General features: G+C 44.9%; 1 protein-coding gene across 6 annotated transcripts in view; it reads right to left on the bottom strand.

The window, feature by feature from the left end:
* Nucleotides 1-674: 674 nt before the first annotated feature.
* Nucleotides 675-16,651, bottom strand: part of LOC142484666 (aquaporin-7-like) — a 39,483-nt gene continuing 23,506 nt past the window's right edge. For all 6 annotated transcript variants that reach the window (XM_075584068.1, XM_075584117.1, XM_075584237.1 and 3 more), the window contains one exon: nucleotides 675-3,219. In XM_075584068.1, the coding sequence (XP_075440183.1) occupies nucleotides 3,045-3,219 (175 nt within the window). In that variant the 3' untranslated portion in view covers nucleotides 675-3,044. The remainder of the gene's footprint in view (nucleotides 3,220-16,651) is intronic.

Below are 16,651 nucleotides of genomic sequence, written 5' to 3'. Positions count from 1 at the left end.
ATTTCTCTATTTTACATTTTCCTGAAATATATGTATTGATTATATCAATTGCTTGTATTAAGTATTTAAGTTTGTACCCAATTATATCTAACTCATTTTGCATTGCAACGTATTGAAGTTCCACTGTGGGAGAAAACCCTCTTTTGAAAGATCAGTAAAGGGTTACATCCCAAACCTGTATTTAAGTACACAGGAACCTAATTATTAACCATGAGGACATCTGGAGGTGGAACGCGTTGGGTTGAACCACAGAGCCCGAATAGGTGTTTGCCATACACCACGTCCGCATACGCATGTCTTGCCTCTAGAACAATGACACGCTCACGGATTTATGGATTTCCTACTTACCCTTGGGAGGATCGGATGACTTGGTTGGCCCATTCATGGGTGCTACCCAGACAGGACTCCATGAGGATCTACACTGAGTTGGAGAAGGAGAGTCCTCCACCACAGAACACACCCTGAGTAACAAGGAGACACTAGACGGGACTGGTTACTTTCTCAGCTCCGTGAAGGTCCTGGTACCACAGATGACCAGTGGGAGGATACGTGCGATATACCCCACGGTGGAAAGATTTATGTTCAATCTGCAGAAAGCTCAAGATGGAGTTTTGGGAGTGCTATAACCACATTTTTATTTACATTTTTGTTTTCAATAAAACGATATTATGCTATGGCATTTTCAGTTTTTTTTTTATAAAAGGCACACATTACAGGAAAACAATTTACTTAAAGCTGACTGCTGGAAATGACAAGCATTCCCACAAACATCATGTTTGCATCCTTAAGATTCTTCGATTGTACAAAACACGAGTGCAATGTTTATATATTTCTCTCTCATATTGTGTTGAGGTCTTAAACAATATTACGCCATTGTTTTTTCTATGCTCTTTTTTTTTCCATCAATCCATGCGCCAGAAGATTCTTCCTTTGCATCAATATCTTTAAGGGGCTTGGACCATTTATTGGACTATATATATATATATATATATATATATATATATATATATATATATATATATTGGATATATGGCAATGGTGGAGGGTTTTTGTTGCTTTTTTCACTCACCATAACTTAAAGTGTGTGTGTGTGTGTGTGTGTGTGTGTGTGTGTGTGTGTGTGTGTGTGTGTGTGTGTGTGTGTGTGTGTGTGTGTGTGTGTGTGTGTGTGTGTGTGTATATATATATATATATATCACCAGATTGTTTTTGCTTTATATTACAAGCGCCTCTGTCACTGTGGTGTTTGACAGACAGACTTCGTTCTAACTCCTTAAGTACAAAGTAGAAGAATGAATTGCACACCAGACAGGGAGTGAAGTCTGGTAGCTGGTTTATCAGACTAACAATTCACTGTCAAATTCGACCTTTCTCCAGTTTGTGACTGAAATGTTGGTCTAAAAGACCAACCAAGTCTATAAATGTCCACTCTCAGTCTGTTGTGCCACGTGTTTAATACTTTGTATCATGGGACTGTTCAATCACTGATTGTGAGTCTGCAACCCAACTCCAATGTCTTGGGGGGGGCATAACATATCTCCAGGAAAAGGTCATGTACATAATGGAAAACACAATTACATGTGCAATCTCTGATACTCCATTAAACATAAAAACTTTTCCATTGACCTTGCCCAACGGGTCTCTTTTTGCTACCTACAGAATGTGTCTTTTGTTTTTATTCTGTAGAAATATGGTCGTGGTTTGTACTGATATATAAGACATGGCTACAGTTCTTTTCCTAAAAGGAAATGGATTGATTAAATGTGTATTATTTATTTAATTTTGTTAACGAAGCCGTCCCGTAATTCAACTTATTTGTTTGGTTATAATGGGATTGGGGGGGGGGGGGGGAGGGAGGGAGGGAGAAAGAGTAACCCGGATTGGTCCCGAACTGATGTTTTCCATTGGCAGACCTCGGCTCAGCTGCCAGGGACAATCAATTTCCAAGCAACTTGAAATAAAAATAAGAGGTGGTGACATCAGTGGCAGTCAGCCAGTGAATAAGGGGAATGTCACTATGCATTGCGGTGTTCACCTTTATGCCAGCTAGTGCCGGACTGGGTTATCAACGGCCCAGCAGGGGAATCAGGGTGTAGGGGTCCACATAGGGCCATAACTGGCAAAGAAAAGTTCTAACATGACTTGCACTCAAGCATTCATATATAGGATCATACATACTGTACATACATGGATAGACATGGCGTTAATTGACTCTCCCTGCAGGCGCACTCACAAACACATTACCATGGTCAGTCTCCTGAGTCGATCCAAGATTTTTCGAGTCTCCAGCTGCTGCTTGACGTGGTTTACTGGGGCTCATTGATGACCTCCTTAAGTACCCAAAGGTCCAGTGTGAGCCTGCTGTCATTGTGCCAATAAATGAGGTGTGTTACTATAACTCAATGTGTTTTCCCTTAGTATGAAAGTTAGTAACGTTGGCGTGCCAGTGAAGGAGGAGAACATCACAATACTGTAACTCAGGGGGTCCCCTCTTTTTTTTTGCACTGTGACTCCAAAGGGCTAGTGCAGCTGAGCCATTGGTCTCCCGATGGCAAGATCAGAGCAGCCCTGTTCCAGGAGGACTGACAAATCAGGTTAGCACGACATTTGGAGAAATTCATGGGGGCTGCTGCTGCTGCTGCTGCTGCTGCTTTAAGGAGGGTTTAAGATAAAATAAGATATTATGTTTTAATTTCCAGTGGTTTTCTCAAATTCATATTTTGTCAAAATTGCACATTTAAGTCTTTGGCGAGTAGGCTTGTCAGCCTAGTGGTTAAATAACACACCTATCCAACTGATTGTTCTTTGTTACCTGTGGAGCGTTGTGCATTGTGTAATATATTATGTCATTCTGTAAATATAATATAATAACTTTTCATAGATATTACATTCTTAAATACAATGAACTACAGCACACACCGCTGTATTATAAGATTACTGGACATGGACACCATTATTCCTTATCAGCAAGTCCAATCTGTGCTCAACCTCTTCTCTAGCGGCCCGTCTTCTTTCAGCCTCACGACTTGCTGCTGCAGTGCATGTCACATGTATTCGCACACCATTGTTTCTTTGTTCCCTTTCTCCATCTCGTGCCCTTTCTGCTCCTCTTCCTCTGGCTGATGGTGTAGTCCTACAAACAGCTTGTACAGAAAGGCACCAGTGAGGCCGCCTACCAAGGGGGCAACCACCGGGATCCAAAACCAGTAATTTCCAGCCCTGGAAGAGAAGGCCGAGAACTATGTGAAACAGATCATGCCAGGAAAAGCATTCTCATTAGCCCCTCGATTCTTACATTTAAAATCGAAGTGGTTGGACAGGCTTATAATGCATGGAAACAGAGGCTCCCTCTTCAGTATACTGGGAGGTTGGCATTCCCTTGCGGTGGAACTCCATTCCAGGGCAAAGGGAAGATGACTTTACAGTATACTGAATACGGGCAATAGAGTTTGGTTATGGGTAAAAACCATTTGGTGCAGCTACAGGAAGCTGGTATTGTTCCCTACTTACTACAAAGGCATAGGTCCCTGTTCAATATGCTGTAATGCTATCTTTTCTGTGCTGGAGAATAATTCAGCTCCATTCATTTGAATGGTCTCAAACACCACATACAACTGGAGAAAGCCTGAGCACACGAATTTCCTGGATCAGATGTTATATTGCATATTACAAAATCAATGCAATGTTTCGGTCCAAATGGACCTTTATCAGCTACCACATACCCCAGAACATATGTCTTCCATCAATTGCACCCTTCATTGTGAAATCCTCCAGTAATTTTTTTGTAGCAGAAAAGTATGATTGGTAAATCAATTTTTTTTCTCAAGCCTTATATATAAAAAAAAAAAAGTGCCCACCATTGTAAAAGTGATTTACAATGTATCTGTAATCACGTTTGAAATGGCCAGGCCTGACTTTGAGGGTCTCCTTTTAAAAATACTGTAGCTCAAATCCTCCCTGTGACATCTACTGTCAAACCCGCCAATAATTGTAACTCCAAATCTAAGTATATATCTATTTGAAGCAGCATTTAATTCAAAATCCTGTGTGTTTTTCTTTTAAATAACTATCGGTTGTATAGTATTAGATAATACTTACAGACTTTGTGATGAATGTTTCATGTATTAAGTTTCCTTGGGTTGCTATAGCAGCTATTTAGGAAACCAGCGGAAGAAGAACAGAGCAAAAACAGTGCACTGCCAGGGAGTCAGGTGGTGGAAAAATATAAAAGTCTATTTATTCAGCAACACTCAGTAACATAACCCCAATAGGGTGAGACAAAAACTCCTACGCGTTACGGACCATAGGGGGTCCTTTATCAAGGAGTATGGGGGACTAGGGGAAAGGGGTCCCTTTATATATATCATATAACTACCGAATTACCAATCAAAACTTTAAAAATTGGCGCCAAAATCTGCTGTGCGCCGGTCTGACGTCATGCATGTCAGCCCTGCGTGTCACGTCCATAGAGAACTGGATCGCGCACGCTCGGGCCGCACCTCCTCATGAACGTCAGACCGCGCTGTGTGATCCGGCAAGGCTACCATGGTGACGGCTGGGTGGTAGGAGGAGGGAGTCTCCACCCCTAGGGGAGGGCCATATTTAGGAAACCACACCATGTCAGCAGCCATATTGCATGCCCTGGGAAGCAGGATCTTTGCCGATCGATCACCAGAAAACGGATCAGCAGCTTAGATCATCACATTGCAGTAAATGTAAGGAACTAATGCATTAAAAAATATATGGGTAGGAGGAAAGGCTGCTTTAAGTTCCTCCAATGGGGGAGAAAATGTTAGCAGTTCCGGCAACATTTATTTATATACACATGTAGCCTAGGCCTCTGGCTATTATCTTTCCTTTGACCCTAACAGTATAAGTCCTGTTAGACACAGGCAATGTGGGGGATAAGGTCTCTCATGGAGTCCTAGCTTCTTGTTGCAGCCTGGATACACTATTGCTGTATCCAGGGGCGGGCCTAACAACAACCAGAGAGTGTCATCCCTGGGGAGGATACTGGCAGGGTCAGGTATCGGACCTGCCCTGTTATGGGGCAGGGTTACAAGACCCTCCCCTGGGGTATATAAGCTGACACGCTCCCAGAAGTCAGGCTCTCTTCCCTCCCCCAGTGGAGTGGATGTGTTTACCCCTTATTCCATCAGGGGGTAAGGGAGCTGAGGAGGGGCCTGCATGGCCTCAAGCCCGGTGGATTTGCTCCAGGGACCATCTATGCTATAACCAGAATGATGCTAATAAAGACACAGTTGAACCCATATGTTGTGGCTACTTGAGTGGGCCATTATCTGAGTTGCCAGTGTGGACCATCCTGGCTGCACCAGGATCCTCACCAGCTGGAGGCGCTGCGCTATGGATGATCATTACTGAGAGCCTGATCTGATACCTCCCCATACCATCGCGGAGTTCTCAGGGCCTTCTGTTCCACCTCCCGGTATACACCAGCACCAGAATACACCGGGGGGGGAGGGTGGGGGGGATGGAATAGTTGCTACACACATACATATTCAGATGTAGCCAGGCCTCAATATAAAGGATAGGAGGTATCCCTGAGGTGGCTGAATGCTAGCCTATTAAAAGCGATGTTTAATATATATGTTAAAACCCCTCTTTGCTCGAGGGGCTTTCAAGGTAATATGTATTTAAAGCAGCGATTCATGTTTGTGAGTGTGACTGTCACACCCTGAAAGTGCCCAATGGTACAATATGAAGTGTACAATCAACCCTCTATTCAATCTCTTTAGGATATGTATACCCCTGCACCATTCAAATGAATAGGAACTCATTATTCTCCAGCACAGGGACAACAGCTTCAAATCATTTAAAAGGGGCCTAAATCTTAATTTCTTATAGCATGTTACAATTTCTGCAATAAAGAGCATCTTAAATGGTATTAAGGCTATTAGAAATACTCACAACTACTATATCCTGCAGCATTTTCCATTTTTTAGGAGGCGGGTGAGATTAATTGTTTCCTGGTCCTGTCATTTCACGGCCCACACAATCATATGACTTTTAACATTACAGGCCCCTCCAGCAAGGAGGGTGTTACATAGTATCTTAAAAAGAACTACAACTTATCTGTGTACGCCTTTCATATCTAGAGTACGTTATCTCACGTTGAGTAGGTAAAGAAATGAATTAGACTTGTTTAGCTGGCACTCACAAAGTAAATCTCTGTGAACCCTTTCGCTGGCAGAGGGTCTATTAACACACAGCAGAGCAATGTACTGCCTGCCCCTTCTACCAACATATGGGTTAAACGTGTGATCAGATATTGCCGATAGGAAAGGTGTAACGATAGTTCTATATTACCGATATTACCTTCATGAAACGCACACTGGCCTTATCACTTCAGCATGAACTGGATAGTACAGTATGCTTAGTGTGTGGTATATTTGCAATCATTGGTATTTAATGACGTTTTATCCTACCAATGTAATCCCTTTCCCCTACGCTGCCTGTCGGATCACGTAGTGACAAAGGAGGGAGAGGGAGTAGAGGGTATGACACCCTTTATTGGACCAGCCAGTAGTGGATGTTACAAGATTACCAACCTCTCGGGGTCCTTCCTCGGGTATGGCAGAAATACAAATATTATATAGTGTATATTATATAGAGAGATATCTGGTTGCAGTGGATGTTGAGTGGAAGTGGGAAATAAGGCGAGGTAGAAACCGGTCGCCTGGTGTGAAAATGAACAGTAGAGACATAAAAGTCTTTTCTCTATTGAAATGCCAAAGCGGCTGAGGCTGCGCTTATAGTGCCGTCGCCGGTGACGTCACGCTGCGTTCGCTAGAAAAATCAAATTGACTTCCAGCGATCGCGACCAAGTCGTTGCGCCGTCGCACTGCTTCTACTATAAGTGCATGCGACGGCGGCAATACACATATTTTGCCGGGACGTCACCGGCACTATAAGCGCAGCCTTAGACAGTAAGGAGACGTGAGGAGGGAGTAGAATTGGACAATACAGTGTACTGTATGTGTATAAATATTTATAAATTGACCCACCATGTCTGGCTATCTATTTAAAGAATGTTACCAGTGTATATGTACAGTATACTCATTGAAAAAAATCCCAAACGCACAGACTCCGCACTAAGTCCTGTTGGGTGTTTGAAAGGTTCAGTAAATCACCCATCTTATATCTTTAGTGGGCGCTTTGTTCACCGACGCTGAAAAGCAGCTGGATCTCCAAAGAAAGATAAAACAAAGAGGCAAAGCGCATCGGGGGTAAATATCACATAATATATTGGTAAAATCACATGAAGCTTCTGTAACTTACAATTCATAAAATGTCAGTGAGATCCAAACAACACATGAAGTCCACGTGATCCGTGAATGTTGTACAGCAGAGACTGGGTGCCCCGGGTCCTAAGATCAAAAAACTAGGCTCAGAACTTGCAAGAGTGTCTGGACGGGGTGACGTATGTTATACACCGACGGTATCTCAACGCGTTTCACACGTAAAAGTGCTTCAGGGGGTTACGTGCAAAATGTGTGTGGATCACATGGACTTCATGTGTTGTGTGGAGCTCACCGACATATTATGAATCGTAAATTACAGAAGCTAGATGGGATTTTACCAATACATTTTGTGATATTTCCCCCAAGGCACTTTGTCTGTTTGCTTAATTTTATAAATATACATATATATGCACATACTGTATACACAATACATGTATACATATTGTGATGCCCACACCACGTTGCAGTCTCTTTAAGGCCAGAAACACTGTATAAAGTTTAACTGCAGGGGTTTTATTTACAGGGATTAAATCAAACAACGGGCCCCTTTAAATCTAAACAACACATAAAAATAACACCTATTCCCTTTAGGGAAAGCTAACTACTCCATAGCTTTCGCCCTTACTACATGGATGGCCAGCTAAGCTGCTTCCCATCCCCAAAACATGCCCTGGCATAAGCAACAATGTAACAGTCTCTGCATACAACAATAAAATGTTTTTGCTTAGCTGTAAGTCCTTTGGAGCAGACGTCGCCGCTTCAGCACGGCCTCATGTCCTTCCTAGGGGAACTAGGCCTCCCGTAAAGCCCAGAGAGACTCCTCTGTAGGTCCTCTGTACCAGCTTCCACAGCTGGGGAGCACTTTCTATACCCCCCCTTCTCTGGAGAAATCAGTCTGTCTCTCTGTCTCTATGTCTCTCTGTCTCTCTGTCTCTCTCTCCTTTAAACGCTTCCTTGTTCAGTTCATTCAGACCAGGCTGATTAGCTGCACCTGAGGGTGGCTTATTCAGGTGAAAATAACTCTGTGTATGCTGGAAAGGCCCATAGCTGCCCTTTTCCAGTTCCTAGAGGGCAGTGATGGTATCACATATCCCTCCCCCCAGCGTTACATTGTCCTGTGATGTGGCCCGTGCACCTTTCCTGTGCACCAGCCTCTTTGTCAGAGATGTCTGACATCAATCTCTTCTTTTCCTTGCCTTCTAGTTGAAGACTTTTTTTTTCCTTCGGGGCAATTACTATACTTCTATACTTCTTTTCTGACTCAAGGCAGCTGCCAGTTCAACTTCTTTGAAGTTGAGTTGCGATTCCACATCTCCTAGCTGACTCAGAGCAAGGTTTAAATCAGTTTCTTTTTCTCTATTTCTTACCTGCAGCTGCCAATGCTCCTGCTGGACCTTGTCAAGCTCTAGCTGCAGCTGGGTCCTCTCATTGGCCGTCTCGTCCAGCAGCTTGTGGGCATCGGCCATCTCGCTCTCATAGCGCCGTGTCAGGTCAACCACTTGACGGAAGAACACCTCCTCACACTCTTCCTTTTTGGAGAGCTATATCTTGAGCTCAGCAACCAGCATCTGCATTTTTGCAATTGGATCCCGTAAGACTCCTCTCGGGGCCTTCATCTCTTCCCGGTGCTTGCTCTGGGTTTGCGTCTGCGCATCCTTCAGATTTTGGATCTCTGCAGTTTTTGTCGCTAGGATCGCCGCTGCTTCTGTTTTGCATGCCTCTTTCTCCTGGGTGTACTGACTTTTGGTGATGGGGCAGCCTCTGTGCTTCTCCAGCTCTTTCTCCAGCTTGAGGTTGTCCTCTTTCAGAGTTGTGAGTTGCTGGGACGTGTGTTCAGCTATCGACTTTAGCTTTAGAACCCTTTTATCCCCCTTCAACTTTTCAGACTCCAAGGTTTTGAAGTTTTGAAGTTTTTTCGTATTCTGCTTATAGTGATGTTCGGGTAAGGCTCAGGGTGGCCTTCAGCTCCTGATGCTGCTCGGTGGGGACCCACTGGGTACTCAGTCGCTCCTGTAGCACTTGCTGCGTTACTTTACCCAGCTCTGTTTTTAACGTGCAAGCCTCTCGCTGAGAAACTTCTAGCTTGGTGATAAGGTGTTAAACGTCTTGTTGGGACACCTCGTAGAACCGTTTCCAGTCAACACTCTTTCTATCTGACTTACTTGGCTTTCTGCTTATGGTGGTATCGGTAGCCTTTGTCACACCAAGGCTAGTAGTCACTCCTGTGACGATTGTGCCAAGCGCTCTGTGCTGTAGTTCATCTTTGGTCTTTTCTGACCCCATGGGGTAAACTTTTCCTACAGCTTCTGTTACACACAGAGGCTGTCCTTTACGCAGGGCCACATAGGAGTCCTCCTCCTCCTCCTCTTCTGAACTGCAGGGATTGTGTTTAACCATAGAAACCCAGCACAAAAAATGCCCCACAGAAAGGTTACATTCCATTTGGTCTGCGTTCCAAGGGCAAACTGCGGTCACATGTCCAAGTTCATGGCATTTATAGCACTCTGTATACGTTCCAAAACTGAGTCAGGGTTTTGTCTCCTGTCTACTGGGAATAATGGGACCAGAGTCCCTCATAGGTGCTGACTTCCCACTCCTTTATGCAAGTCTATGAGCCCTTGGGGACTGTTATTCCGAGGAACAGTCTTATCCGGAACTCCTGACGCGCAGGAAGCAAGAACCGGAACACTCATCTGGACTTGAACTCCTGGACATCTCCTCAGCAGTCAAGTAACGTTCGACTAAGGCGACCAACTGTTCGGCATCTTTGGGGTCACTCTGGCTCACCAGCTTCTGGATGGTGCGGGGAAGACCCCTCAGGAACCGGTCTATAACGACTCTTTTGACAACTGCAGCGGTGGTGCATACCTCAGGCTGGAGCCACTTCCTTGCAGAGTGTATAAGGTCATTGAGAGCGGGGTGTCTTCTCTGTATCATAATGCCAGGAATGGAACCGTTGGACCCGAACTGCGAGGGTGAACCCTAGCCGTGCCATAATCTCCGCCTTCAGGGTGTCATAGTCTTTAGCTTGTTCTGGCTCCAAATCATAATAGGCTTTTTGTGAGTCACCCACCAGGAAGGTCCAGAAAAAGCACTAGAGTTAGGGAGTGATCACAAAACCACACCAATAGAAGCAAATAATAGGTGAATGAATGGTAATCCAAAAAAGTGGGTGCAAACTGTGAACTGAAAAGTGAATCAAAAAATGGGGGGGAAAGGAGAACAACAAAATGAATGTGTCTCCTAAAAGAATTCACTATAATGCACTCCTACTTAATTTAAAATTTAACTTTTAATATATTTCCATAAAACATATGTTACCAAAAGCGTCGTGTATAATACATTAAAAATAAATTAAATTGGCATTAACTAGCGTCTGTGTCAGTGAATGTGTGTTAGAGTGGTCTCAAACAACAATTAGTAGTAGAGGCTTCTAGACACAGAACGCTGCTTGGTCAGGGTATAAACCCCTCTGGGGCACCTATGAGATCAGGTACACAATTATTATTAAATAAATAAATACACGTAGACACTCAGTGACTAAGATGTGTCGTAAGGCTCCAGCAGTCCTGCTTGGTTTGTAAACCACAGTGCACAGAAAGATGTTAGTTGTACATGTATTGCCAACCAATATATATTAAAGTGCTACTGATAGTATGGTGATGGAGGGTAGATGATTCATAGCTTAGTGAAGCAAATGTTCACAGCATATTAATCATTGAATCATTCTACAACACACTCCAAATGGTTAAATCATATAAAGAGCAGGAAGGCTTGCACACTGAGTGTTAGTAAAGTACCCAATTCAGATCTACATAGATAAAGCCAGGTAGACTACAAAACACTAGTAGTGTTTTGTAGTCTACCTGGCTTTATCTATGTAGATCTGAATTGGGTACTTTACTAACACTCAGTGTGCAAGCCTTCCTGCTCTTTATATGATTTAACCATTTGGAGTGTGTTGTAGAATGATTCAATGATTAATATGCTGTGAACATTTGCTTCACTAAGCTATGAATCATCTACCCTCCATCACCATACTATCAGTAGCACTTTAATATATATTGGTTGGCAATACATGTACAACTAACATCTTTCTGTGCACTGTGGTTTACAAACCAAGCAGGACTGCTGGAGCCTTACGACACATCTTAGTCACTGAGTGTCTACGTGTATTTATTTATTTAATAATAATTGTGTACCTGATCTCATAGGTGCCCCAGAGGGGTTTATACCCTGACCAAGCAGCGTTCTGTGTCTAGAAGCCTCTACTACTAATTGTTGTTTGAGACCACTCTAACACACATTCACTGACACAGACGCTAGTTAATGCCAATTTAATTTATTTTTAATGTATTATACACGACGCTTTTGGTAACATATGTTTTATGGAAATATATTAAAAGTTAAATTTTAAATTAAGTAGGAGTGCATTATAGTGAATTCTTTTAGGAGACACATTCATTTTGTTGTTCTCCTTTCCCCCCCATTTTTTGACCCACCAGGAAGGGAGCAATTATTCCAGTCCACTGCTCAGTTGGCCACCCTTCGCGTACTGCGGTGCGCTCGAAAATTGACAAGTACGCCTCAACGTCAACGTCAATCGCCATTTTCTGAATGAGGTGCGATTTTACCTGGCGAGTGACCCGTGGGGCCCCACTCGTCTGGGTGGTAATTCTCTCTCCCAACACTAGGAGCTCCTGGTGTAGGCAAAGTTATGCCTCGTGTTGCTCTTCTTTTAGTCTTATGCAGTGTTTGCAACCCTACCCGACCAGCTCTCACAGCAAATCTCAGCGCGCTAGGAACTTCCTAGCCAAAGTTAGCTAAAAGCCGTTTGCTATGTTGCGTGCTGCTGGGTTTTAAAACCATTTTTCCTTTGCGCGGTTACAGGGAAACACTGCTACAGTAATACATTTCATAGCTAGACATAACATTATTCTCGCCACCTTATACCTGGTGGGAGACACACAGATATTTGTATTACAATCACAGGGTTACTGCCATTACTGGGTCGCAGAGCTGACAATCTCAATTCCCCAATAAGGCTCAGGGGTGCCCACCCGGGCATAATATCTTTATTTACTGACCTAGGTACCCCTTCACCATCACACCTCCCCACCTCAAAGTGTAGGGGCTGTTACAACCACCTCGTCCGGTGTTTTAACGGGCCGGACAACTCTTGAGGTTAAATGTTCAACAGGACTGTCCTTGCGGGATAGTCCGTCCGCATTGCATGCTCGCTGCCTTTCCTGTGCTGGATGGTAAAGTCAAACTCTTGCCAAGCAAGACTCCAACGCAGCAGCTTGGCATTTTCCCTGGACACCCGTTGTAACCAATTTATGGTCTGGGATTACAGTGAATGGGCGACCGTATAGATAGGGCTGCAACTTGCGTAATACCCATATGATCGTCAAACACTCCTTTTCAATAGTGGCTCAGGTACACTACAGGATGCTCTCTTCCCTCCTCCCCCACTTGGCTGAGAACAGCACCGATGCCAAAGTCAGAGGCATCAGTCAGCTCCAAAAACTTTTTAGAGTAGTCTGGTGCAGCTAAAATAGGAGCACTGGCCAATGCGGCCTTTAATGCCTGAAATGCACTTTCACAGGCGGGAGACCAGGCAACCAGAACTGAGAGTTGCTTCTATGTCAAATCTGTCAGGGGTTTGGTCACTGCACTATACTGCGGGACAAACTTCCTATAATATCTGGCGATGCCTAGGAAAGCCATAACCTGCTTCTTAGTCTTGGGGACGGGCCACTGCACGATTGCCTCAACCATAACTGGTTCAGGCTTCAGATGCCCTCCACCCACCCTGTGCCCTAGGTACAACACCTCAGCCATTCCTACTAAGCACTTAGTGGGTTTCAAGGTAAGCCCTGCTTCCCTAATTCTGGCTAGCACCACTTCTACATGCACAAGATGTGATTCCCATGAATTACTAAAGACAGGAATATCATCCAGGTATGCCCTTGCGTAACTCTGCATCCCTTCTAACAACCTATTGACCAGGCGTTGGAAGGTAGCCGGGGCATTCTTCATTCCGAATGGCATCACTAAAAACGAATAGAGGCCACTCGGAGTAATGAAGGCTGACTTCTCCCTAGCCTTCTTGGTCAGGGGGATCTGCCAGTAACTTTTACTCAGATCCATGGTTGTCAGATACTTTGCCACTGCAAGTTCATCTAGTAACTCATCCATGTGGGGCATGGGATAAGCATCTGAAACCATCCCTGCATTGAGCTGCCGGTAGTCCACACAGAAGCGTGTGGTCCCATCCTTCTTAGGTACGAGGACTACCGGACAAGCCCAAGGGCTCTGGGATGGCACAATTACCCCTAGGGGCAGCATCTCTTCTACCTCCCTCCCTATACTGCCCTTCACCTCTGCAGATACCCGGTAGGCATGCTTATGCAGAGGATGCAGATCTCCTGTGAGCACAGGATGATCTGTAATATGTGTTCTGCCCGGCTTGTCCGAGAACAGAACCCTATACTGCTCTAACATATTCCTAGCCCCTGCTCTCTGCTGACTACTCAACTGGGACCCTATCTCTACCTGCTCCACTGTACCCCATGCCTTGTCTCCCCTAGGAGGTCTGGCAGAGTATTGCTTGTCGGGTCCCCCATCGGTGGGCTACAGATAACCAACACTGATGCCTCACTCGGTGCAAAGTACTCCTTGAGCATGTTAATATGATATGTCCTCGTTCTATCTGTCTCTCCATCTAAATGTACAACATCATTCTTCTTTCTCAGTGCCGTGTACGGTCCAGACCAGGCAGCCATTAATTTGTTCTCCTGAATGGGCTTTAGAAAAAGTACTTGCTGTCCTGGGATGAATGTTCTACTGCGGGCATTCTGATCATACCAAGTCTTCTGCTTGGTTTGAGCATCCCTAAGGTTGTCCTGCCCCAACCCCATGAGCATCTCTAACCTATCTCTGAGATTTACCATGTACTGAAGCACAGAAGCATCAGTATTGGTAGTCTCTCCTTTCAATCCCTCATGGAATAGGTCCAGAGGTCCCCATACCCTGCGACCATATAGCAGCTTGAAGGGAGACAAGCCTGTAGATTCTTGCTGTACCTCTCGGTATGCAAACAGCAAGTGCTGCAGGTGAATCTCCCAGTTTTTCCCCTCCGCCTCTATAAAGGCTTGCAGCATCTGCTTCAGTGTACCATTAAACCTCTCACATAATCTGTTCGTTTGGGGATGATAAGGGGCCGTGCATTGGTGCTTCACCCTGCACGCATCCCAGAGACACTGTAACAATTCACTCATGAATTGTGACCCTTGATAGGTTAGGATCTTGCTAGGGAAACCTAGTAAAAATCCCTAACAATGCCTTTGCCACTGCCTTAGCATCTATGGTTGCAAGCGCTACAGCCTCAGGGTGGCAAAGTCCATCACCGTGAGGATGTACTGTAGCGCTTCCCCGACCAGCTAGGAACCATGAGGGGTCCTACTAAATCCATAGCTACCCTCTGGAATGGTTCTCCTATTACCGGTAACGGGTTCAGGGGTGCCTTCACATGATCACCCACCTTACCCACTCGCTGGAAGGCATCACAGGAGCGGCAGAAATCTGCCACCGCCCCTGATGCCCCCGGCCGGTAGTAACGCTGCAATAGCCTGGCTCTCATGCGAGTGACCCCCTGATGCCCCGCTAGTGAAATGGAGTGGGCTACCTGCAATAACTTCTGCCTATACTCCCTGGGTACCACTAGCTGTCTTCTACCAGTCCAGACTCTATCTAACCCGGTAGAACCTTGCTCCCTATACAGAAGCCCGCGGTGCCACAGAAAGTGGTCTGACCCTTCACTTGCCCTAGACTCGGACACCCGAAGTCTCATACCTTCCAAGCTGGGGTCAGCTTTCACAGCATCCCTAAACTCTGTCCCTAACACTGGCCACCCACCCTTAGTCTCTTAGACAGGGGGAACAGGAACTGGTAAAGGGGAAAGTAAGTCAGTCTCTGGTCGCGACTCAGTCTGGCCTCCGCAGAGACCGCTGGAGCTGTTGGTCCTAAATGCAGGGGGACAGGTGATGAATCTGCTGCGTTCCTGGCTGACTGGCTCCTCATTACTCACCAATCTGCCTTGAAAAAGCGTCTCTCGCGAAACGCGCGCGTCGGCTCTGTTTTCAGACGTGCACGCGCAGAGTCTGATCGCCACCGCACCTTACTGTCTCGCACTGCGAGCTTGTGCGCCTCTCTGCCCCTGCACAATATAGGTTTTCTAAGTGCCCCGACGGACACACAAAACCTCCTTCAGACATACAGGGATATTATTCTCTCAAGATCTATGTACTCCTGATAAGTTTGAGAGATACTGTATCTCAACAGCCTGCAACGTTATACACTCCTGCTAACATACTCACCACAGTAGAAGAGCCTCTCTACAATAGCAGTGCACGTGGGCTGCTTATCAGTACATTACTTTTGATCACTAGAATCTGCCTCACCTGTGATCAATTTCCACCCAGCTGACTAACGATTTATAAGTGTATGGTTCTCCTAATATTAAAAGAACCTATACTTTATCACCTCTAACCACACAGGGTGAATAGAGGACACTCTCTGAACATAAGATTAACCCCAAGGTTACTTGAGGTTAAAACCACTGGTGTGGCTGCAGAGCTAGCCACATACTTATTAATGCTCAGGGGTTTAAATCCAAAGGATCCTATATACTATTATCGGTCCACACTATTCACCTCGGCATCTATTAAGCAGCTATATCTAGCAAAGATGGTCTAGGTATCATACAGATCTACCTAGATCATTGCTGCACACTCCTTGAAAGGTTATTTGAGGTCATGTCAGCTATATTAATGGTGCGGATTTACCTACATCATTATTAACAGTCACATGTGGAGGGCCCAGTTAAGCTCTGATCAAACATTTTATTTGCTGGTTGAACTGTGGTACACCCAATATATTATAAACTGGACACCACAGGAATCACACCGGCTACTGTAAATCAAACCGTCTTATTTATCACATTTTGGTTCATCAGTCTGTCTGCTAAATTGATTTACAGTACATGATATCTTGCTCACGAGAATTCCCTGCACGTCTCCACCTACCTACAGATCCTTTACAAGGACTGTTATGTAGTGTAGTGTTAGCATTGGTCTATTGACACACTATTACTTTAGGATCCTGAGCCAATATGGCTATCAGCATCTAGATCCAGTGTACACCTTCAGCTCTTCGTTTTAACACCGATTATTTTAACTTGTTGTTGCATAATAAAGATTACGTTTTAACTGCTACCTTTATCACCAGAGGGTGAGCCTGAGTGCTACACTTGGGTTCCTTTTCTACCAGCCTCTGATTGGCTCCTAGTAATCGCTGCCACAGGAGCCAGCTGTGCTGTGAACACA

This window comes from Ascaphus truei, chromosome 1 (genome assembly GCF_040206685.1).
Source record: "Ascaphus truei isolate aAscTru1 chromosome 1, aAscTru1.hap1, whole genome shotgun sequence".
Taxonomy (NCBI): domain Eukaryota; kingdom Metazoa; phylum Chordata; class Amphibia; order Anura; family Ascaphidae; genus Ascaphus; species Ascaphus truei.
This window is presented reverse-complemented; position numbering and strand designations above follow the sequence as displayed.